General features: G+C 33.7%; 2 protein-coding genes across 13 annotated transcripts in view; one reads left to right on the plus strand and one right to left on the minus strand.

Annotated features, from left to right (window-relative positions):
• LOC141524191 (aminopeptidase N) lies at positions 1–8,556 on the plus strand. Of its 4 annotated transcripts, none has more exons than XM_074237901.1 (16): positions 1–64; positions 134–262; positions 340–408; positions 490–734; positions 1,484–1,678; positions 1,846–2,016; positions 2,086–2,418; positions 2,492–2,642; positions 2,874–3,000; positions 3,330–3,420; positions 3,504–3,684; positions 3,835–4,039; positions 4,933–5,213; positions 5,289–5,491; positions 5,561–5,737; positions 6,268–8,556. In XM_074237901.1, exons 2-16 carry the CDS (start codon positions 185–187, stop codon positions 6,755–6,757), a joined length of 2,997 nt encoding a protein of 998 aa, XP_074094002.1. In that variant the 5' UTR covers positions 1–64; positions 134–184; the 3' UTR covers positions 6,758–8,556. The 4 variants fall into 4 exon arrangements, with proteins under 4 accessions (XP_074094002.1, XP_074094003.1, XP_074094004.1 ...); XM_074237902.1 differs by having other exon boundaries at positions 1,861–2,016; XM_074237903.1 differs by lacking the exon at positions 340–408 and having other exon boundaries at positions 2–64.
• Positions 7,821–22,743, minus strand: part of LOC141524188 (uncharacterized) — a 26,962-nt gene continuing 12,039 nt past the window's right edge. For 5 of the 9 annotated variants that reach the window (XM_074237893.1, XM_074237898.1, XM_074237896.1 and 2 more), the window contains 9 exons: positions 22,132–22,710; positions 21,774–22,057; positions 20,987–21,157; positions 20,273–20,645; positions 13,141–20,160; positions 11,776–13,037; positions 9,738–11,429; positions 9,143–9,325; positions 7,821–9,051 (listed from right to left, as the gene is read on the minus strand). In XM_074237893.1, the coding sequence (XP_074093994.1) occupies positions 8,959–9,051; positions 9,143–9,325; positions 9,738–11,429; positions 11,776–13,037; positions 13,141–20,160; positions 20,273–20,645; positions 20,987–21,157; positions 21,774–22,057; positions 22,132–22,710 (11,657 nt within the window). In that variant the 3' untranslated portion in view covers positions 7,821–8,958. The remainder of the gene's footprint in view (positions 9,052–9,142; positions 9,326–9,737; positions 11,430–11,775; positions 13,038–13,140; positions 20,161–20,272; positions 20,646–20,986; positions 21,158–21,773; positions 22,058–22,131; positions 22,711–22,743) is intronic. The other 4 variants (XM_074237892.1, XM_074237891.1, XM_074237895.1 and 1 more) reach the window with 4 other exon arrangements.

The following is a 22,743-nucleotide window of genomic DNA, read 5'->3' on the forward strand; positions in this document are numbered from 1 at the left end:
AGGTCTATCTTCAGTTGCAGTTCAACAACTATTTTTACCGTACCTCTAACATTATATAACTAAAGTAGGTGAAACATCGCATCAATCCTATCTACCTTCAGCTAATTATCGTTTATTTTTAATTATATTTCAGGTTAATTATTTTATAAAAAAAAAAAACGTTTCAGAGAGTCCAATAATTACCATGAAGTTTATTGGCTCTCTTCTTTATCTTTTATTAATATTAATAACTATTGCAACTATTGTCACATCGGAGCCTAAGGTAAGTAAATAAATAATTAATAAAAATTACTGTATGAGCATAATTGTGATAGTGTATGATTTGATTGTTTTAATAAGGTAAAAGGATCCCTGGGTATTAGAAAAAGAAATTCAAAATTATCGACTTTATCTAGAAGGAATTCAAAAGTATTGAAAATATTCAAAACTACTGATGAGAATTTTCATTTTTTTATTTCCTATATTTTTTAATTTGTTTTTTTTTATTAGGGAAGATCAAGGAGAAGCATTGATTTTAATGATGTTGTTAAATTACCTGGATACAGAATGCCCCGGAGTTTTAAACCAGACACTTATCAACTTGAAATAAAACCCTTTACGATTAATGCTACTTTTGTGGGGAATCTTAAAATTTTTGGCAATTGGATCAGTGATGGCTCACGAATTAAATTGGATGCTGATCGTGGTTTGGATGTCACTAACGTAAATATTCAATGTACCGCTCCGAATACTACGTGAGTTTTTTTAGCACTTGTTAATTATTATTAACACCATCTAATTAATATAATACTAAAATTAGCAGTCGTCTGAAAATTTTTTTATTTCTTTATTTTTGTAACAAATGACAAAAAAAAAAAAATTATGAAATTTCACATGTCAAAATTTTTAAAAATTATAAGAATTTTTTGTCATTATTTACAAGTGGGGTCAACATATGCTAGTCCATGTTAAATTATTTTTTTTTTTTTTTTTTTTTCATCGAATTGATCAATTTTTTTTTTTTAATTGTTTGTTAAAAAAAAGATAAAATAGAAATTTTGTTCAAAAATATGCACAGAAAAAAATTTTTTAACACAAAATTTTTTGACGCAATGACGTAAAATTTTTACCGTGTGAGAGCCAAAATTTTTTCTAACTTTTAAGGCAATTTATAAATTTTTTAGAATATTTTGATATTTAAAAAAAAAAAAAAATATCAAAAAAAGATAAAATAGAAATTTTATCTAAAAATATGAGAGAAAAAATTTTTTCCAACTGTTGAAGGCAAAAAAGCTATCAAAATCTTTATTTTTTCCTTTCACAATATTTTTTATCATAAATAAAAAATGCCGAAGAATAAACAAAAATTTTTAAACTTTAATTTTTCACCTAGTTACAGCCCAAAATGGGGTTGACCCTACTGATAAATAATTACCTCATTTTTTTCTATCATAGTTAAAAAAAATTGTGAAATATTAATCAAAATTAATTATGTGATAAAAAGGTTGACATTTGAAGATGCCAACGTAGCTGAGCGTGAGCACAATATACAAAAATCTGAATTAAATATCGATTTGGAACAATGGTACACCGGAGGACAAAAATGTATCATAAATATCAATTACACCGGTAATATTTCAACGTCTGACTCGTATGGATTTTTCATGAATTCATATCTAGATACTCTCGCTCAAGCCCAGTAAGTACTTACATAACATTAATTGTTTTTCAATAAAAAATGAAATATTATGTAGTTTGAATTAGTAAAAAAAAAAAAAATTAGAGTAGAAAAAAATGAAATTTAAAATGGTAGATTAGATTAAAATTTTAAGAAATAGTGCTATCAATGCAATTTTTATTCAAACGACGTACTGTTGTCAGCACATTTCTCGCAACTCATCTGAGGCTCAATAATGCAAAAAAACTATTTCCTTGCATCGATGAGCCAGAATATAAGGCAACCTTTGAGCTCTCCTTGATCCGTCCAAAAAATCTCCACTCTCGTTCAAATACGCCTCTCATAGCGTCTACTGAAATGTAAGTAGCAAAGAGTAATTCCAAAAAATTTACATAATTAATTATTTAATTATACAAATTTATTTTCAGACCAGGAGAGCCGAATTTAATAAGAGATAATTTTGAAAAAACTCCTGAAATTTCGACATACCAATTGTCATTTATGATTTCTGATTTTGAAAGTATGTCACCCAGTAGATCTGTTAATCCGACAGAAGGTCGCGCTCCGCTGGAAATAAAAATCTGGGGAAGAAAAGAATATTTGCCAACATTGTCTAAAGTTCCAAATAAAATTGTTACAATTGTTAATTACTTACAAAATTATTTTAATATTTCAATCGGTCTGCCAAAATTGGATCTTGTGGCTATGCCGATGTACACCGCTTCAAAAGCGTCCGACAGTTGGGGTCTTATGTTTTTCAAGTAAAAAATTTTTTTATTAATATTAACAGTAAATTTTATTACTATTTTTTTTTTTTTTTTTTTTTTTTTACAGAGAAAGTGAATTGAGCAGTCCATCGGTTTGGAATACAGCTTATGAATTAATTTATCAATGGATTGGACAAAGAATTACTCCTTTCCGATGGAGTGACGCTCAAGTGAACAAAGCGTTGAATTCATTTTTAGCGTCTAAAACAACAGTAGACGTGAGTGTAAATTTATTTATATTTTTTTAAATTTGAGGTAGTTCCTAAAAAAAAAATTTTTTTCTTCAAACTAAAAATTTTTTTGGACTTAGAAAAAAAAACAGAATTTTTATTTAATGCGTATTTTATTATCCATAGCTTAAATTTCGAAAACTTCTTAAAATTTTGCATTTATGACCGAACTACCTCAATATAAAATTAATTAATAAATAAAAAAAAAATATTTGACAGATTGATCCAAATGAAACGGAAGGAAAATGGCCAATGACACTTTTATACTCTCTGTACTACGAGTTTGGTAAAACATTGCCGTTTACCCGAGTCGCTGGTATAAGACACGAAGCGACGTGCTCAAAAAGTAAGACAAAAAAAATATAAATAGATGCATTAAAAAAAAATTTACGATTTAGTCAAGGTCTTAACCGGAGTTAAGAGAGTCTTGTGATTTGTTATTAGAATTGTGCGCGAAGCCTTCGTTGTTGTATGTATTTAATGAATTTTATCTACATCTACAAATCCTCACTCTCTATACATGAATTCATGGACATACACATGAATCACAGCAATAATTCTGATAATAACGTCAATGCGTTATTAAATAACTACACTCGTAATTTAAACTACGTGATTTATCAAACATTTCAACGCGTTATTTATTTATTTATTTATTTATTTATTATTTTACAGCTGAATTGGTATTCCGCATGTTTAATTATACACTTGGTGAAGATATTTTCCGACAGGGAGTCCAAAAATTTATTCACGAATCAGCTAAAAAGTAATTATTATTATTATTATTATTCTTTTTTTTTTTTTTTTTTTTACTTAAATTTATAACAATAATAATGTGTTGGTAAACAGTCGGAGTTTTTATGCTAATGAAATATTCGGTCAATTGGATGAAGTGAGGGTGAAGAATAATTTAACCCTGCCTAATGACCTGACAATCAGCAGCATCGCAGCGCCTTGGATAAATAGAGACCGTGTACCAGTGGTAACAGTAACTCGCGATTACGAAACCGGAAGTATAACCTTCACACAAGTGAGTAGCTTTGAATATTAGTGCTGTATTTATTATTATTGTTGTTAGTCGTTATGATGCACCATTATTTTTTTTTCAAGGCAACAAATTTATTCCCTCAATTTATTATTATTATTATTTTTTATTTTTTTTTTTTTTTTTTTTTTATAGAATGTATTTCTTCGCCAAGTACCACCAGCTTCTAATGAAAAAATGTCTTATCTATGGGACATACCAATTATAATGGTATCACAAGATGATTTGAAATTTTCTAAACTTTATCCAAATTTATGGTTGACTAAAAGTGACAGTACAATTACCGTACCAGATTCTACATCCAAAGATCATTTTATTATTGTTAATCCAGAAGAAATAGGTACTGAATTTTTAAAACTTTTATAACAATTAAATTATTATGAAAATCTACGTGTAGAAATCGGGAATTTAATTGTTTTACCCCGTTTTTTAAAAATCGATTTTTTATCAGATCTCGACGTTTTAAGGTCACAGGAAGTCTGTCTATTCCCGGGATGTTGTCACCATGTCTATATGTATGTGTGAATATATGTGAACCGCTTATAACTTTTGAACGGTTTGATCAATTTTATCGCGGCAAACTTAAATTTTTAAACACAGTTAGGACCAATAGATTTTGAGAAATTTAAAAAAAACTACGAAAAAAAAATTCTTTCAAATGTGGTTTTTTTGGAATAACTTTTAAACAGCTTTACCGATCGATTTTAAAAACTAATCAGCTTTTAACATAAAAAAAAAAAAACCCGGCGATCGCCGCCAAGTTGGTCAAAATCGGTTGATTCGTTCGAGAAATATCGTGAACGAAAGAAAACCGAAAAAAGTATTTTTTCGGAATTACTCCGAAATTCTGTTCGATCAATTGAAACTTGAAGATTCTTTGATCGAAGATTCTTTGAAGAAAGTCTTGAGTCAAGAGTAAATTTTTTTTAAATTAAGAAAATCTTAAGGAAGATTGAATATTTCTTGAATAAAGTTAAAATTTATTGAATAAAGTTGAATTTTTTTAACCCAAGAAAATTTCTTCTTGCTCCAAAATAACTTACAATTTCTTCCTTACAATTTTCTTGGTTCATGAAATTTTTTTTTTCTGTGTAAAGTTGGAATTAGCGGGAAACTGCAGGGTCAACCGTTTTCCTAATTTTTTTTTTGTATTGATTTTTTTGTCATAAAAATAAAAAATTGTAAAATATCTGACGATTTAATAAAAATAAAATTTTTTATAAAAATCAACAGGAATGTTTCCGGTAAATTACGATCTCTGCAATTGGCAAATGTTAAGTGAATTTCTTCAAGGACCCAACCGAGAAACAATACCGGTGTTAACTCGCGCTAAACTATTACATGACGCCTGGAATATGGCATACTCGGGTAATTTTTGCTTCCAAGTAGCGCTCAATATGACACTATTTTTGAAAAACGAAACAAGTCACGTTGTCTGGCAGCCGTTTTTCACCATGATTGATCACGTTGGCAGAAAAATCCAAGAATCAGAGACTGTTGCATCTAATTTCGAAGTAAATTATCATCCAATTATGTTAATAAATGTTAATTTAATTATCGTTGATACTATAATTTATAAATGACGTCAGGCGTACATCTTCAGTCTCCTTGAGCCGTTGTACAAGAATCAGCTCGGCGAGACGACAAGTCCAAATGAGCCTTCGTGGAAAACTCACATGAGAAGCCTCGTAAAGAATTTCTTATGTCGCGCCGGTTACCGTCCTTGCATCGAAGAAGCCAAAGAACAGTATAAAAAGTGGATGAAGGATGATGAACCCGATGAAGGAAATCCGTTAGTTTTTCTTAAAGAAAAATTTTTTTTCATCCACATATATTAATATTAATTTATTTTTATTTTCAGAGTCGCCAATGAATTTATTTGTCCCGTTTTCCGATGGGGTACGATGGAAGAATGGGAGTTTGGTCTTCAAAGAGTAATTAATTTTCCCCAGAAAACAATGGAGCGAAAACAGAGCGAGCGGACATATTTATTGAAAACTTTAGCGGGATGTCCTGTTGATAAAAATAAAATTGAAAGGTATGATTTGTTAAATTTTAATTATAAAAATTTTTTTTTTATTTAAATTAATAAACGCTTGATAATTTTTTTTTTAAATAAACTAAAACTAAAAAATTTTTAGAGCTTTTTAAAATGGAATTTTTTTAATAATCTATATTATTAAAAAAAATAAGAAAAATGCTCTATCTCTAAATAAATAATTAAGAAATGACCTCGTATCTTGTGAACTATTGATATTTTTAAAGATATAAGCTCATCCCGATGTTACACTCATCAAGACCTTTTATTTGAATACCCACATCAATTTTTCATATATTTTGTATATTTATATATGGATATATGAAAAATATATTAAAAATGCATGTGGGTACTCAAATGAAAGCTATTGATGAGTGTAACATCAGGATGAGCTTATATTTTAAAAAATGTCAATATTTAAAAAAGTACAGTGCAATTTAACAAAAGCAATTTAAATAAAAATTTAAAAAAATTTATCAGATGTCTCAATTTAAGTATAATTTAAAAAAAATTTTATTTATAAATTACAGACTATTGAATGTTACAATTCTTAATGAGAATTCAAACTTCACGGATTCGGATATTCAATTAATCTACAGTACCTTGACAGGAAGCGCAACCGGATATTTTGCATTATTTGATTTTCTTGTGGATCACTGGGATCAGATGAAGCAAAGATTTGAAAGCAAAGAGCATTTGTGGAATGGAATTATCAATTCAGCTACTTCATCATTCAGCACTCAGGAAGGCTATGATATGGTATCGCAATTGTACAAAGACCGTCAAAGGGAGGCTGATCCGTCAGAAGTCATTATTAAAAAAGTAATGGGAGATTTAGAAGAAGAATTGAAGTGGAGTAAAAAAAATCTTCCTGTTATTGAAGAATGGTTGAACAATCATCTCGATAAACAACGACCGTCGTTACTCATGTCTTCCGCTCGTCATACAACAACTACTGCTGCTACTACAACTACTACTACTACTACAACTAATTCTACTCTAAATCCAATTGCTGGATAAATTATAATTTTTTTTTTTTTATAAATTTACTAATTAATGTATTTAATATTTTTATTGTGTATTGATTATTTACAGAAAGATATATTTATATTTTCTTATCCAAATGCAGTGTAAAAAAATATCCGTTGGTTTGAACTTAAATTATTAGCAAACTAGGTTACTCTGATTGCCCCAAATAACATTATACTTTCCTAGAACAAATATATAAACTTTATTATCGAGCAAACTAGCCAGAAAGTTTACAAATAAAAATAAACTAATTCGCAAACTCGTTAGGACCTCGTATTACAACCAAATCCTGGCTCCAATTAAAAATATTTAATATTAATATTACTGTTGCGTAACTTTCAATTTGATGTTACAAAATATCTAAAGAAATTTAATCAATTTATTTTAGAGACTTGCGCGGTCTATAATCTTTGGAGAGTCGATAATTTCTTTTTACAACTTATTTTTATATATTAATATAAAAGGAATAGTAATTATTTACAAGTGGGGACTACTATTTTAATTTTCATTTTTTTTTTAACAAAATTTTTTTTTTCAAATTTTGATATATTTTTTATTGAAAAATACATTAAAAAATGAATAAGCTAAAAAAAAAATACTCAACTTTGTTAAAAAAAAAAATAAAATAGAAATTTTATTCAAAAATATGAGAATCAAAATTTTTTCCAACTTTTGAAAGCAAATAAGCTACACGGAAAGAACAAGATGACACTGGATATCATTCTAGATTATACTCAGTGATATCTGTGGTAAAAAAAAAGTTTCAGATAGTAGCTAGTATAATCCCAGATTATACTGCGTGATATCTGGATTATACTCATTATAATATGGATTATACTTATTATAATCTGGATTATACTCATTATAATCTAGATTATACTCATTATAATCTGGATTATATTTGCTATTGTATAAAATTTTTTTCACCACAGATATCACTGAGTATAATCTGGGATGATATCCAGTGTCATCTTGTTCTTTCCGTGAAGATAAGGCCAAAAATAAGATGGACCTCACTTGTAAATAATTACCAAAGGAATAAATAATTTCGAGATTTATAAAATTTTCAATCGATTTATTATTGTATAATCAAATATTATTATAATTATAATTGTATATAATTCTACATATTACATTAGGTACTGTTATTTTACATAACTTTCTGGTGATTTAATTGAAAATAATATGTATTCTACTTATGTACAGACACAGTGCAATTATATATCCAATAATTGATAAATGTTATATATTACAACGAGGATAATAATATAATCTTTAAATATTATAATTATTATTCACCATCAATAATTATTATTAATATTAAATCTATTAATAATCACTATTTTAATAATTATTATTGTTGTTAATATTATTTATCCATTTTAAATCATCACTGATTACTATTATTATTTCACATACAAAGATACAAATAATTATTTTACTTCGCATTCACGATTTACATAACATTACTTTTATTCAATTCATAATTATTTCTATTCTCTTACTCGCAATCTCAATAGTATTAACTATATACTTATATTTATTATTAACTTTATCTAAAAAAATTTTTAATAACTTTATTATCTAGTCATTATTAATAATTTTTGTCGTCACACAAAATTTTTCACAATTATAATGTACAAGTTATTATTCAATTACAATTACAATTACAAATTATCAAATTATTATTTACCATTATATTTAAAATGTTCACATATTATTTAATCACCCCTTTATTATTTTCTTTTTAGTTTTTTTTTTTTTTTTCCTTTTTTATAAGTAAAAACTAACATTATTTATACAACTTTGGAGGAATGTTGTGATGGCGTAGCACCAACTTTTTTTTTTTATTTTAATTTTTTTTTTTTATATAAATTGATTAATCAAAAACCGCAATGGCACTTTACAAATTAAATAATGTGTCTATTACTTTATTAATTTATTTATATATATTTATATGTATGTATATATATATATATATATATATATATATATATATATATATATATATATATATATATATATATATATATATATATTTATTTATATATATAGAATTTATATTTTTTTTTCTTCAATATCTTTATTTTAAAAAATTTTTTCTTTATTTATTTATTAATCTTTTAATTGAAAAAATTTACCCCATAACGTAGCAACAATAACAACGTGGATCGACATGATTTATTATTCATTTAGTTCATCCACTTACGGCAGTTTGGTGCTCCACATGCGCAAGCTATTTTATGTTGGTCGTCTTCAATATCAAATTTATAATCATATGCCAACTAAAATAACAAAAAAAAAAAAAAAAATTATTTTAATATTTTAAAAAATATCTAATAGTAATAATAATAATTAATAAAAATAAAAAATTACCTCTTCACCACGTGAAATTCTTCTTTTAGCAAAAATAATTATTCTAAGATCACGTTCAACTTCAACGATTTCAGCAATGCAATTGGGATTACACGAGTGATTAATGTAACGTGCCAATCCACCACACAGGGTTGCATCAACAACTCGTTCTTCATCCAAACGAAACATGTAGATTCCTCGATTCTGAATTAATAAAAAAAAAAAAATTTTAATAAATATATTTTACTATGATCTATATCATTAAGAGATGAATTAAGAAATGACCTTGTATCTTGTGAACTATTGACATTTTTAAAGATATAAGCTCATCCCGATGTTACACTCATCAAGACCTTTCATTTGAGTACCCACATGCATTTTTCATATATTTTGTATATTTATATATATATATATGTATATATGAAAAATATATGAAAAATGCATGTGGGTACTCAAATGAAAGCTCTTGATGAGTGTATCATCAGAATGAACTTATATCTTTAAAAAGGTCAATAGTGAAGAAAGTGCAGTGCAATTTAACAAAAGCCATAATTTAATAAATATAGGTTGCTAGAATAAATTACTCAAATAAATAAAAATAAAATTATAAACTCACCCTATCTTCATATTGTTTTTCTCTTGTTTCAGCCAACTCAGTCCTAATAATCTCTCCAATATATTCAATAACCATCTGATGTTTTTCTAAATCTCTAGCAGCATAAAGCCCCAGCCCCTGAATCTTACTCCTCGCTAAATAAACATTATTTCTCCAGTCTTGTTTCATTTTTTTGTACTGTGAGCTCTTAGAGTGAACAAACTGTTTGGAGTAAGGACAAGTGGTCTCGCCAGCGACATTGTTAGTTGGTGAGAAGGTTGCCCTTGCGGAGGAGCCAGTTCTCTGGGTGTGTGGTCTCTTCCAAGGCAGTTGGTTCCTCAATCTCGGCTCAGTCCTGGCACTCCCACTGGGATTAACCGCCAGGGGCAGCTCCAGCAAAGGGTTCCTTCCGTACTTGAAATTGTAGTCAGTCAGGGTGTCAACTCCGGGTAAATTCTCCAAAACTCTGACAATAGCCGGTTCTGTTAGGCCAAAGAGGTCTTCTCCGGAGACATAGAGTGGGAACAATTTAATGCTGTTGGTGGATTCTCTTAATTTAGACAGTGGTTCCAAAATGTGTTCCCAGGCTGCTCTTGGAGTTTTACCGACATACTCGCTGTCTTCGTGAGAGGACTCCTGGACAAGAATCCGAAATTCCGGGAGTCCGTCTTTGTCGTGAATAGAACAGACGTATCGACATCGCTTGTTAGGTTGACGCATACTCCAATAAAACCTGACAATTTTATAGCCCACGGGATAAATATAATGGGGAGTGTGAAAATTCGGAAGTTGATGAGGTAAAAGTTGTCCGACGTTCAAAAAAATCAAACTACCGACTCGTAATAGGTGATTGCGCTCAGTGTGATGCATCACTGCGGCAACTTGTCGATTTTCATCCCGATTAACGTAAACCCGTCGGTAGACAGACAAAGTTGTTAATTCGTTGTCTTTTTCATTTTTTTGAACGTGCTGAGAACAAAAAGTGCTTTTATTTTTGTAAAAAACGCAACCAGCCTTTTCAGCGCAACCCAAATGGTAGACATTGGTGCACCGCATCTTGAAACACTTAACAGTGGCTCCGGGTTTCTCGCAAACGATGCAATTCATTGCGAGACTGTGTTGTAAAGCAGTGTCCAAATTCATCAGAGCCCCGTTAACTGTCTCATAAACATCCTCAGACCAGAGCGCGCAGTTCAAGTGGACCCACTTGTCTACGTCAAAATTCAAGAGCCGCGCAGGACCATCAGCAGCGCCGTCTCCTTGATTTTGACAAAACATACAGCGCCGACTGTCCTCGTTTTTCGCAGGGTTCACTGTCACAGCCATTCGGAACAGCAGATCGGTTATGTCTTTATCCGAAGGTTTTTTGTATTTTTTAATCGGCTGGAGGACACCCATACTCCAGACCTTGTATTTTGTACCCCGAAGCAGTTTTGACGGTGGTTCAAATTCGAGGTCAATTGGAAGATCTGCGGGATGTTTCTTTGGTCGCTTATCCACAAGCTCTTGCTTTATGTGATCATGAAGGTCTAGGTCCTCTTTTTCGGTTTTTATTTTAATGTCATTGCAAATGTCCATCGGCTCCATGTTAATTTCCGCCAAATTTAGCATTTGTTTTTCTATTAATTTTTTCTCTTCAAGTTTTTTCTTTAAAGCACTATCAAGTAATTTTGAGTCAGTTTTTTGACCTAGGTGATCAACAATCGTCGCAGCCTGAAATTAAATTTTTATTTTTAAGAAAAAATAAAATAATATATTTTATTATTAAGAAAAAAAAAAAGTATATTGAAATTAATAGACATCTTTGAATTTTTTTGATTATTATAAAAAAATTTTAATGAAAAAACTCCACATCTAAAAATAAAATAATTTTTTTTTTTAACAAGAACGTTATTGTGAGAAAAATATTCATTTCTTTACTAAGCCAAAATTTTTTTATTCATAATTCATAAATTTCGGCAGTCGCATAGTGACTGCAGGTTGCTAGTCAATTAAAAAAAAAAAAAAATTCCCAGATGTCTGATAATTTTAGTATCATATAAAAAAAATATAAACTTACTTTTCCTTGAGTAGTGATAGGTGTACGATGTATCAGAGCAAATTGCATATAACAACTAACAGAACAGAAGCAGAGTTCATCACCAGGTTCAGCTTCATCTTTACTCAAAAATGGTAATTCAGATACTTTTTTACGAATAAGACTATTTAAAATAACAACATCACAATGACGGCAAAATTTAGCCGCACCATTGAGTATACTCTGAATATCAACAGGAGCTCCTTCTTTGCCATCTTTGCCCTTAGTTCGATAGAGCCCCAATTTTTGACTTGGCGGTGTCGTGGTACGTTCAACGACTTGGTACCCATTGGGCGGTGATATATTTAAAATATTTGCAAGATCTTTCAGAACTCCCATAATATCGTCAGCTGCTTGACTATTGAGTGTAAGCGTTACTGTAACATTGCTGTTTTCTCGTAAGACCACTGGTGGTGATTTACCGATTCGTGTGATTCCGAGATTTTCTTTGTCCTGCTTAGCAGTGTCTTTTACAACAGCTGCAGCGGCAGCAGCTACTGTCACTGCGGGTGTAGTTGTCACAGAGGTATTAATTGCCGTTGTTGTTGCTCTTACTGCCGCCAGTTCTGCTGCTATTGATGCTGGAGTTTTTAATCTGATGGGAATTGGCGAAATTATTGGAATAACGGGTGAGACGCGTTTCAACCAATCAGACTCTTCGTCAGAGCTGTCGTCAATCAATTTCAACCCCGGAAAATTATGAACAAATTCGGGAATCACACACTCAGGAGATGAAGAACTTACAATAGTGTCTGGAGTGTCCACATCACGGGTCAATGACAGACAATCTTTTTTATCACTCGCGTCCTCTAATTTAAGAGGTGGAAATTCTTGATCGTAAAATCCACGCTGAGTTGAGACTGGCTGAGGAGGTGGTAATGGCTCCAATTCACCAAACGGCTGGGTGTTGTAGTGATCTGATACCCCAGGAAGCCTCGCGGCACCGTAAACTCCCAGTAAATCTCCAGTTCGAGGGTTGTAGTCTTTCTGAGTGCAAAGTTTCGACAAGTCACCGGAACCGTAAATGGGACAGACGCCGTAGTTTCGTCCGAGATAGGGTTCTAGAACAGGTATTGCTTGCAATTGTCGCAATTGAATCATTAAATTTTCAATAAATGTATCATAATCTTCGTCTAGACGAGATACTTTTCGGGATCGTTTCTTTTGCGGAGGTGTTGATGCATCTTTTCCTTGACTCTGGCGACGTTTTTGCTGATACTGACGTCTTTTTAATTTTCTAAGATCTGAAACAATTATTTTTTTTTATTACTAACGTTAAATAAATATATATTTAAAAATATTAATAAGATAATAGTGAGTTATAAAAATATTAAAAAGAATAATTACCAGTCTTATCGTCAATGGAACCATCGATAAGCTCCTCTTTGGCAGTAAGAAAGTCTTTGGTATCAGATAATTGTGGTGTAATATTGCCAGACAATACTTCATCAAGAATTTCTTTTTTAACTTCCACTAAAGGCACTGTGTGTTGCGTAATTGCACCCTGTGGTAGATTAACTTGATGACTCAAGTTTTGGGTCATCGTCTGAGGCACTGTTGGTTGTATTTGTAGATGAGTTATTTTTTGTTGCTGTTGTTGTTGAATATGTTGTTGTTGCAACTGCTGCTGCTGTTGAGGTTGTTGTTGTTGTTGAATATGTTGTTGTTGCAACTGCTGCTGCTGCTGCTGCTGCTGTGGTGGTTGCTGTTGTGGAGGTTGTGGTTGTGGTTGTTGTTGTTGTAGCTGTTGTTGCTGCGGTTGCGGTTGCTGTTGCAGTTGTTGTTGTTGTATAGGTTGTGATTGTTGAATAGTAACAGGTACAGATTTTTGGGTAGAAATAAGTGTCGGCGTAGTAGACAATGGCGTTTGTGGTGGTGTAGTAGCAACTGGTGTAGAAGGCTGAGATGATTGTTGAATATTACTGGGCACTTGTGGTGTAGCAGCTTGAACTGTTTTCGGAGGAGCTGCTATTGTCATTGCTGGCTTGCTTAAAGTCGAAACAAGTTTTGTAAAAGACGTCGGTACTTGAGTAATCCGTATCTGAGACTGATTTTGACCGGTAATCACCGACGAGGATGACGACTGTGAAGATGATGAAGATGACGATGACTCGCTCATAGAGGAGGGTTTTAACGGAGACGATTGACTCGTAACTTCCTGGTGGGTAATCAATCCAGGCTCTAGTTTAATCTGACTCGATTTTACGGGAATTGCCGCCGTTACAGTTGAAGATGTAAAAGTGACAGCGCTTGATAAACTAGTAGTCAATTTTCCCAAGGTATTTAATTGAATATGTTTGGTATCAACACTTCCTCTTGGAGACAACGATTGTACAGCCGTTGGTGTAGTTACTCTTGGAGTAGGTGAATCTTCTTTTATCGGCGGGCTCGGGGTCTTTTGAGGCAAAGACGTTTGCTGAGAAACAAACGACGTTTCGCGTGTCAATAATTGTTTGGTAATTGGTTTTACTGTCGGAGTTTTATGCACGAGCTGTGGTAGTAAAGCAGAGGACACTGTTGAAACTACAGGTCGAGCTAATTGTGCCTCTAGAGATGGAGCAGTTGGTATGGTTGTTGTTGAAGAGGTATTAGCCACCAAACTGGTGGTAGCACATCTTGTATTTTGTAGCAATTGTTTCAATAATACATTTGAATCTTCTATTCGATGATTTTGCTTGGGTATTTCAGAATCATGACTCTTAATCTCATCATCTTTGGCCGTTGACGTGGGAACATTTTCAGCTTCGTTGGTTTTATCAATCGGCAGAATTTCTGTCGACTTGTATAAATTCGACGCTCCTGTTAACTGTGAGTGCAATAACGTTGTCTGAGACAACGTTGACTGGAGAATAGAAGTGGTGACATTTATCGTCGCAGAGCTTGTCAGTGGAGTAGTTTTTGTAGTAGTTGTAGAAGCCACAGTGTTAACTCGCGACGGAGATGAGCTTACCTGTAAAATAGCTTGAAGATTCTGGTTACGTTGAACCGACGGAGTCGGCAACACAGAGCTCAATAAATTGCTCGTTTGCGTGAGAATAGTATTAGCACGATGACCAGCTATCGAGGGTTTAACTGTTGGAGTGACTGACAACATGGCATTCAACATCGCGTTTGATGTTATTGATATTCCGGAATTAGTTGACCGTACTGTTGTAACTACCGGCATATTAATCGATTGAGATTGAGATTGAATTGTGCTTGTTAATATTTTTGTAAATTCAGAGGCTGTAGTTTTTCCCAAAGATAAAACACTGTTGTCTTTAAGCTGAAGAGCAAATGTTGTCGTGGTGTCTGCTGATGATTTAACGCTCATTGACGCTGGACTTGTCACAGTTTGAAGTCTAAAACTCAAACTCGTTTGAGGATTAAGAGAGTTTGAAACAGTTGATGGAGAAGAGACTCCCAATTTACTATTTGACATCGCTGAAGACACCATTGTCACTATAGCAGCTTGAGCTGTCGTGTAATTTTGTGACGAGTGGTTAGTTTGAATAGAAGAAAGCAAAGAACGAAGTTGGTGAGATGCTGTCGCCATGTTCGACGTCAATTCCGTGGGTTTGGATAGCGGAGACAAGTGAGGTACAGTTGTTGTTGTTGCTGCTGTTGTTGTTATTGCTATTGCTGATGTTATTGCTATTGTTGTTGGCGCTATTGTTACTGCTGCTGCTGCTGCTGCTGCTGCTGCTGTTGCTGCTGTTGTTGTCGTCGTTGCAGCTGTTGTTGTTGCTGCTACTGCTGCTGCTGATTTTTGTACAACGTTTAAAACGTTTACAGTTGACTGAATTGGAGCAGAAATTTGAGTCGAAATTGAAGTTGGAATTGAAGCTGCTGGAGTCATAGTTGAAGTTGTTTTAGTAACTGGAACATCTAGAGACTTGGGTGGTTGTTTAGTCTTTTCTTCTGGCTCCTGTTCGTCTTGGATAGGTTGATCAAAATCCATCAGCGAGTCCTGCAAAATATTATATGGCAATGTGTCCAAAGGCATTGGCATTTGATAAATCATGCTCGTCGACTTGCGTTGATCTTCCAAAATATTTGTATTCGCCATTTCTGGTTTAGATGATATTATATTATGAAGCATATCTAAAATAACGTCTGAAGATTCTTCAACTTCGTTATTGTCCGTGAATTTATCAACAGAACTTTTTTCATGCAAAACACTTGGTTCTTTAGCCTGATCTGTATCTTGAAATTTATTTTCCTTACGTTCATTAATAACCAACTCGGAATCATTTTCTAGAATATTTACCAGAGACATTTCATCAGCAACTGGTGACATTCGTTTAAACGATGAAATATCTGGTTTAATATCACAAATTATTTTATTACTATCACTGGTATTTTCATCAGGATTATGAATTGCTTCCAACATACTCTCCAATTCATCTGTCGTGTTAAGAGGATCACTTTTTTTTTCTTCTGTTGTAGCTTCTACAGACGATGAAGACGATGATGACAACAACGATTCATTACTATTACTATTACTCACTGAATTCAACAAATTATCATTTTTTTCTTTAGACTTTTCATTAATATTAACCATTTTTTTATCTTCAATTTTACTTTTAATTAAATTATTTTTCGGAGCTTCACTGGACTTTGTTTTCATTAATGTAACAGCAGTTGACGGGACAACAGTCAATTTAGAGCTAATCTCATTTTCAATAGAAACTGGAAAAAGAGATACATTTTCATTGGCGACACTGAAACATATTTCTGACCGATCTTTATTATCAGTAAGTTGTGCCAAAATTTTTGACGCCACTGAATCAGGCTCAACAGTATCAATAGAATTTATTTTGGTCTTTAAATTAGTATTAGTATTAGTATTACTATTACCACTACCACTACTAAAACTAGTTAAAGTATTTGTAATAATGGAACTCGTACTAGAATTAGAAATTTCTAAAGATTGGCTATTTGATTCACTCGTTACTTTAATATCAGCAACATTACTAATAACAGAAGGCAATACTTGGTTTTGATTATCACTCAAATTAATAACTTGTTTTGTGCTAGCGACAGTGGTAGCGACTGAATTAGTAGTACTTGTTGCTGCTATTGTTGTTATTGCTGTTGTCATTGTTGTAATTGTTGTTGTTGTTGTAATTAATTTAGACATAGTTTCGGTATTTTTACAAGTAGTATTACTTTCAAGTATTTTATCTGAAGCCGAAGAATTTTCAATTTTTGTTTTTTCACCAGCATCGACTTGATCCGTATCAGAAATCGTATCAGAAACAGAATTAGCAACAGGTGACATTTTTTCCGTCAAATCAAAAGATTTCTTATCATTTAAATTATCAGAATTACTCTCAGATTTATTGGGTAGCTCTGATTGTTGTAAGACTTCAAAAGTACTGTCAATTTTTTCAGCCTCTTCCTCGCACTCTTTGTTCAAGTGATCTTCAGGAGATTTAGTGGTAGGATCTATTATCACGACTTCAGAAGCACTGTCAATTTCTCCAAGAGTCATTATATCATCAGGATTGTCTATAAAAGGCGAAGCGACAGGAGATGGATCGACAGTCATGTCTTCTTGATCCGGAGATTCGGGAGTATCTGTAACAGTGACGAGTCTCTTACCGGTCTGCAAAGTCCGCATAATATCCAAACGCAGGGTTTTTTTGTTCCTGCTAGAAGGTACGAGCTCATCATCGCTGAGAATAGAGTCATCGTTCTGAGAGGGGTCTATTTGAAGAATCTGAACGAGCTCATGATTTTGATTGGTGTTGTTCACCAAAGCATGGCTGAGAATGTCATTGCTGTCGTTGGAAAGATCTACAGGCTCAAATAGAAAAAAAGACTCTTGCATTTCATCCGGATCAACAGGACCCAGTGAAACGTCAACCAGTTCTTCGATAACAGTATCATCACTGTCTCTCTGAGCTGTGGAGCTTAGAGTAACCTCTTCATTGACAATTGTTTTATCATCGTCATAGTCAGTGGTGTCCGGCATAGTTTCTAATTTATCTGGACTTCCGATAGCGAGAGAAGATGATACTGATTTTTCAACAGCGAGACTTGAAGTCGTGTTTGTTTTTGTTTCTGTTGTTGGAGGAGTTTGTGGCGGAGTGTGAGAGTCATCGTCAAAATCATTATAATCAGCATGCACTAGACTATTTATTTTTGACTGAGATATTCCTGTTTTTCTATGAACTACACTAGAAGTATTTGGTTTGTCTTCGTTCAAATTAGAAGTCGCTGCAGTAATCCTTGGCTCAATTGTTTTTCCTTTACTACACTCGGGCTTTGTCGACCACATAGGCGAGCCTCCTCTTAAACCAGGTTTGAAATATCCATACCGTCCAAAAATAGATTTTATAGGAAGTGGAGTTAAAGGATGATGTGGATTTCCTCCTCCACGGTTTTGATTTTGATTTAAATCTGATTGATTCGATTGCTCTTGATTTATTTGTTGGATCTGCTGTTGATCACTATTAACATGCCCTGAATTTTGGACATTGTAAGTGTAAGTATGTGGAGTGCGAGGAGTTCCAGGATTTTCTACGCTCTGAGGACGATCGGGCATAGCGGGACTGTTTCCACTGGACTGTCGTCGCTGCATTTGCATAGGTGATGGTACCATAGGACTTCGTGGCATAGGTGAGCTTGGAGTTTGTGGCGGTGGTGGAGGATGATGCTGATTATTGAGCTGGTGTTGAAGCATAGGTGAAGTTGACGGATGACTTCTGGCCATTGGACTAGGTGGCTGGTACTGTGAGACCATGGGTGAAGGTGGCTGTGGATGAATTCTTGACCCCATAGGACTAGGGGGCTGAGAATTTTGACTCAATTGCTGTTGCAACATTGGTGAGCCCATTGTTTGTGGAATCATTGGGCTACGAGGCATAGGTGAACTCGGAGGCTGTCCGTAATTTTGTTGAATTTGTTGGTGAAGCTGAGGACTAGGCGAATTTGCTGGCTGAGACATCATCGGAGAACTCGGGGGTTTTTGCATTAACTGATTTTGTTGTTGTTGTTGCTGCTGCTGCTGCTGCTGTTGTTGTTGTTGTTGAATTTGTTGCTGTTGTTGTGTCTGCTGCTGCTGTTGTTGTTGTTGTTGTTGTTGTTGTTGTTGTTGTTGTTGTTGTTGTTGTTGTTGTTGTTGTTGTTGTTGTTGTTGTTGTTGCATTTGCAAAAATTGTTGCCTCTGTTGTTGCTGTTGTTGTTGTTGCTGCTGCTGTTGTTGCTGCTGCTGCTGCTGTTGTTGTTGTTGTTGTTGTTGTTGTTGAGCTAATTGCTGCTGTTGCTGCAAAATCTGTTGGCGTTGTGCAATTTGCAAATTACGTTGATTGATAGAGTTCTGAGTCTCCTGATTAATAGTGCTTACTTCATGCTGTTGTTGAATCATCTGTTGTCGTTGCAACATTTGTTGGTGCTGGTGTTGAGTCAACATCGGCTGTTGCGTTGGCTGAGGACTTCCCAAAGGTGAACGTTGGTTATAAATAATACCTCCCTGCATTTGCATACGTGGTCGTTGCCCAATATCACTCACTGCTGAAGGTCTTACGAATCTTTGATGTGTATTTTGCAATCTTATTCCCTGTTCATTGATAATTTGTTGATTTTGTCTAACTTCTTGTGGAAAGGCTCCGGGACTAGTAGTAAGCCGTCCACTTATCACAGCACGATGTTGAGGAGAAGTCATGCGAGGTGTAGGACCACACAAACCTGGAGAAGGCATTGCACCCGGACTAAAAGGATTCTCATCATTTTGCGAATGTGGAGTTCCTATCCGAGGTGACGGCTGCATATTATGAGGAGATATTGTTCCTGGATTTTGTTGCTGTTGAGTACCAGGGCTGTGCTGTAACAGCGGTGGGTTTGGACTGTGTTGAATTATGGTAACCGGTGAATGTTGAATCATACTGGGTACGCTTCCGGGTCCAGGACTGTGAGAAACTAGACCCGCAGGACTGTGCATCGGAGAAGAGTGCTGGGACGGTGACATCAAAGGTGAACACGGTTCACTTGTCTGAGGTTGAGTTTGTCTTTGCTGTTGTTTACTTTTGTACTCTTGCGCTAACATACCATGTTGACGAACTTGTTTTCTACTTGCATCTAACTGTTTTTGTAAGATTGACTGTTCACTAGAAATTCGCTGCAACTCAGCTGCATCAATTTCCGTCAACTCATTCCCTGATTTACGCAATTGACGTTGTCTGCTGTTTAATGCTTTACGAGACTTCCGTAATTTTTGTACTTCAGTTTCATAGTATTTTTGTTGCTGCAGCAGAAATTGTTGCTGGTTATGGAGCCAAAGTTCATACTGGAGTTGTACTTGACGATCTTGCTCAGTTGATATTACTTCTGGTGGAGCTGGTGGTGCTGGCAATTGAGGTCTATTAAACATCGCTACTCTCGCTGTAATCAAAATTATTTTTATTATTACAATAATTTTTATTTAGATGCTAAATACTAGTAAATATTTACTTATTGATATAATTTTTAATATAAAATAATAAAAATAACAAACCTTCAGGAGGTGTTTGAGTTGCAATTGGTTGTCTAGGTTGTATAATTTTACCAGAGTCAGTAGCTTGTGGCCAAGGAGTACCAGACGTTGATGGCGGTCTCGGTTTACCTGGTGGTCTGATAATAGGACCACTGGTTGCTGAGCCACTAACAACAATTCCTTGAGGCGGTGAACCCAGGGCAGAAGATCCCAAAACATCAGCTCTTAGTCTTTCAAACTCACTATCACTCAACAATGCGCCTGTTGTTGGTGTGCTATCAACTTGCTGTTGGGCTTGTTGCTGTTGCTGTTGCTGCTGTTGTTTTTCTTGCTCCCGCTTTTCCTGCTCCAATAGATCCTCCAACAACAACGGTTGCTCCTGTGAACACGACTGCTGACAGTTAAAGTCAATTAAACCTAAATAACTAATTTTTATTTAAGAAAAAAAAAAATTTCTTATTCATTTTTAAAATTTTAACACACATTTAACTTCAAAATTTAACACATCATGCACACATTTTTTTGCTGCAGCCAAAATCTAACGCTTTTATGTTTAAGTTTAGAATAAAAACTTTTTTTTTTTACTTATAATAAATTCTATAATGTTAGTACATGAATTAATGATAATATATAATTTTATTTTTATAAATAAATAGAGAAAAATAAATGAAAATAGAGGAATGATCGATGGTTATTAGATTTGTTTAAAATTTAAGTGCCCCAAGACTTGCTCACCTGGAGAAGCAAGGGTCTTCGATGTGGATGCGGCGTTATTGAAGGAGGAGTTGCACCCGTGTGAACAATTGGGGCCATCGGTGGACCCGGAACAACACCAGGCACTTGGTGCCCAATATGAACTGGGGCTCGCGGCGGCATAACACCCCGTCCACCTGGGCACAGCCCCATCTAAACATGCACCAACACCAATGCAATTGCAACACACCCAGGCCAAAACACCATTTTATATTTTACCAGCCATTACTTTTGCAATAATAATAATAACAGTGTATTTTAAAAAAAATTAACAATCTTATTATTATTATTTAAAATTCGCTCTAATACAATCTTTTGGCTGATTTTATTTTTAAAATATTATTTATGAGATATTTAATAAATTTAATTAATTAATAAGAAAATAAAATATCACATGCTTTTTCATTAATAAATTCTTTTAAACTCATACCAACACCGGAAAATTTTTATTACAACAATAATATATTCACAATTAAAGATTTTATTGAATCAAACAATTTGCCGTAAAAAAAAAAAAAAAAAAAAAAATATGTGAATTAATTACTGTTATAATTATGGATATGAACCAACTTTAGTTTATTATTAATAATAACTATTTTAATGTAATTAAATTAATTGAAAAATTGTCTTACTATTTTGTGTTATCGCGAATTAAATTTTCATGAAATTGATACATGAGTTATAATATAATATAAAATCAAATTTATAAGTAATGTATCAATTTCAAGGGTCAAAATATTTTTTCTTATTCATTAAAATGATTACTAACCTGTACAGGCCCTGGATAAGGAGGCGGTGGTCCAGGATACGGCGGTGGAGGTGGCGGTGGAGGTGCCAAGGGCATACGAGGACCAATCATGTGTCCCACGGAAACAACTCGTCCGGGTATGCCTTGAACTCCAGCAACTCTCATTCCTAATCTTTGTGGTTGCTGTTGAGGTTGTGGCTGCTGTTGTTGCTGCTGTTGAGGTGATTGTTGTTGCGGCTGTTGTTGTTGCTGTTGTTGCTGTTGAGGTTGTTGCTGTTGTGGCTGTTGAGACTGTTGCTGTTGAACTAAAAAATAAAATAAAAATTTTAGTTGGATGTTTAAAAAAAAAAAATTGATAAAAATAATCAAAATTAATTACGTTGCATATGCGATTGAAGAATTCGTTGAGAATGTCCGGGAAAAGTTGATGGATAACTTATCGTAACAGTATTACTTGACGTAACAACTCCAATGACACCTTCGGCAGATAGTAACCGTGTTCCCGGAGGCATAGGACGACCCATAGCAGCGGCTTGTTGAACTTGTTGATGCATCTGTTGTTGAACAGCCATCGCTTGCGCGTGATTTTGCGCTATTATTGTTCCGGATTGCTGCTGTTGTTGCTGGATGATCGAACCTTGAGGCTGGGATACCGCAGAAATCGGCATAGTAGCTGCTGTAGCAGCAGGAGCGACATTGGAAACCATCGTCGGTTCAACAGGTGTCGGTACGCCTGAATTAGATGATTCGTTAGCAATGTCGGAATGTGCTGTTGCATTTACTACTAAAACTTCAGATTTTTGTTCTTCCTCTTTTTCTTTCTTCTGTTTTTCTTCCTTAGTCTCTACTTCAACTTGCTCTAAATCCATATCAAGAATATTTGTTTTTTCTCCACCTGTTATATTACCCAATTCGGGATCTGCATACTCGAGAATATTAAAATCTGCTCCCATTTCAGCTGTTGAAAAATTATTATTATTATTATTATTAT

Source organism: Cotesia typhae, unplaced genomic scaffold (assembly GCF_013202065.1).
Source record: "Cotesia typhae breed Kobodo isofemale line unplaced genomic scaffold, CoteBio_Ctyphae contig_22, whole genome shotgun sequence".
Classification (NCBI taxonomy): domain Eukaryota; kingdom Metazoa; phylum Arthropoda; class Insecta; order Hymenoptera; family Braconidae; genus Cotesia; species Cotesia typhae.